Source organism: Prunus dulcis, chromosome 1, assembly GCF_902201215.1.
Source record: "Prunus dulcis chromosome 1, ALMONDv2, whole genome shotgun sequence".
NCBI lineage: Eukaryota > Viridiplantae > Streptophyta > Magnoliopsida > Rosales > Rosaceae > Prunus > Prunus dulcis.
This window is the reverse complement of record NC_047650.1, coordinates 34,454,779-34,456,263: the sequence shown is the minus strand read 5'-3', so window position 1 is coordinate 34,456,263 and position 1,485 is coordinate 34,454,779. Positions and strand designations below refer to the sequence as shown.

Here is a 1,485-nt window from a genome sequence, read left to right as displayed (position 1 = left end):
ACTTTGATATGACCGGCTAAGGTAGATCTAGAGGGCATACAAGATTGAAATCAATGGAGGCAATCAGATGGGTGTCAGTTATTTTGAGGGCATTAAAACTTAATTAAAAGTTGAAACGCACTAGTTTGTAGGGACAACGTATGCAAATTAACAAAGCATAAAAAACCCATTAACAAAAAAGAAAAAAGAGAAAGAGCAGCGCAAAACAAAAAGCAATCATTACGCATAGTATGTTACACTTATCAACATTAAGTATAAAAATACAGTCTTTAGACTTTAGTCACAAAAATAAAAAAAATTAGTAGAACAAATAAAATTTAGAAATTTATGGCCCCATTAATTCTACCCTGTCTGGCTCTTTAAATATATTCCTACCTTCATCATTTCTTCTCTCACTCATAGAACCCATCTCTGTCTCTAAGTTTTTTCTAGCCTCTCAGTTCTATTAATCTCCTAGCCCAAGAAAATGGAGCCTCCTGCTACACCAATCATAGCCAAGAAACTGAGCAACATGGTACGTCTGATTTTGTTCGCACTACAAAAGGGCGTGTCCAAAAAGAAGCTGATGATGATGAAGGAGCATGGGAAGATCTTAGGCAAGTCCTTCAATGATTTCATGGTCCGCCACCACACGGCGCTCAGCTGCAAGTCACATGACGTGCACGTGTCCTTCGTGTACCCCCTCGAGTACGAGTTCAGCTGCAAAAGCAGCATCCCACCGTACAGATCATCCTACACTCCTCCCTGCCACGACAGCGGGCACAATAAGGGCCGTTACGTTAGGCAGCGTTCGCGGAGGAGCGTTTATGTGCCGATGATGTGTGAGAATGTATTGGCGACGGTTAACACCGGTAGGAAAGTGAGCTTTCGCGGCTGTGATGTGGTGGAACCACTGCCGATGGTGAGGCGGGTGAGGATAACGGAGTGGGAGCCGTTGTTCCCGTTGAATATTGATGAGGAGGAGGAGGAGGAGGATTATCATGTGGACAAAGCAGCACAGGAATTTATTGACAAGTTTTATAGGGAGTTAATGTTACAAAAATGGATGGCCGTAGATTCCTCCCACTGATCTTAAACTGCTTTATTAGACTGTAACGATGTGTAGCTTGTGAGTGTATTTAGTGAAGTAATTACAACCCATGCATGCTTTCCTTTCATGTTATTGTACAGTTAGGATTTAACCACCCTAATGCAAGACCTTTCTTTCATGTTATAGTACAGTTACCATTTAACCCTTTAACATGTCATCATAACATTGATTCGTTAAGTTAAGCTACCACATGGAGAATTATCCAACTTGAACACGAATGATATTTTTAATAGGTCCGGCAATCCGACAATTGTGTCACATTCAATCAACTAATCATAACTAATGAATTTGGCTTCTGCTACTCTAAAAGCAAATGAATCTAACTAACTAGTAAGTATAATTTATGCATCATCTAATTGGATAGTCTAAACTACAAGGGTTCCCATGATTAGCTT

General features: G+C 40.3%; 1 protein-coding gene across 1 annotated transcript; it reads left to right on the top strand.

Moving 5' to 3' along the window:
- The first annotated feature begins 411 nt into the window (after positions 1-411).
- LOC117615431 lies at positions 412-1,213 on the top strand. Its single transcript, XM_034344510.1, has one exon. It carries the CDS (start codon positions 467-469, stop codon positions 1,067-1,069), a length of 603 nt encoding a protein of 200 aa, XP_034200401.1. The 5' UTR covers positions 412-466; the 3' UTR covers positions 1,070-1,213.
- The last annotated feature ends 272 nt before the right edge of the window (positions 1,214-1,485 follow it).

Excerpts from the sequence above, each read along its gene's own strand:
- LOC117615431 (XM_034344510.1), top strand. The coding sequence starts at position 467 with ATGGAGCCTCCTGCTACACCAATCATAGCCAAGAAACTGAGCAACATG.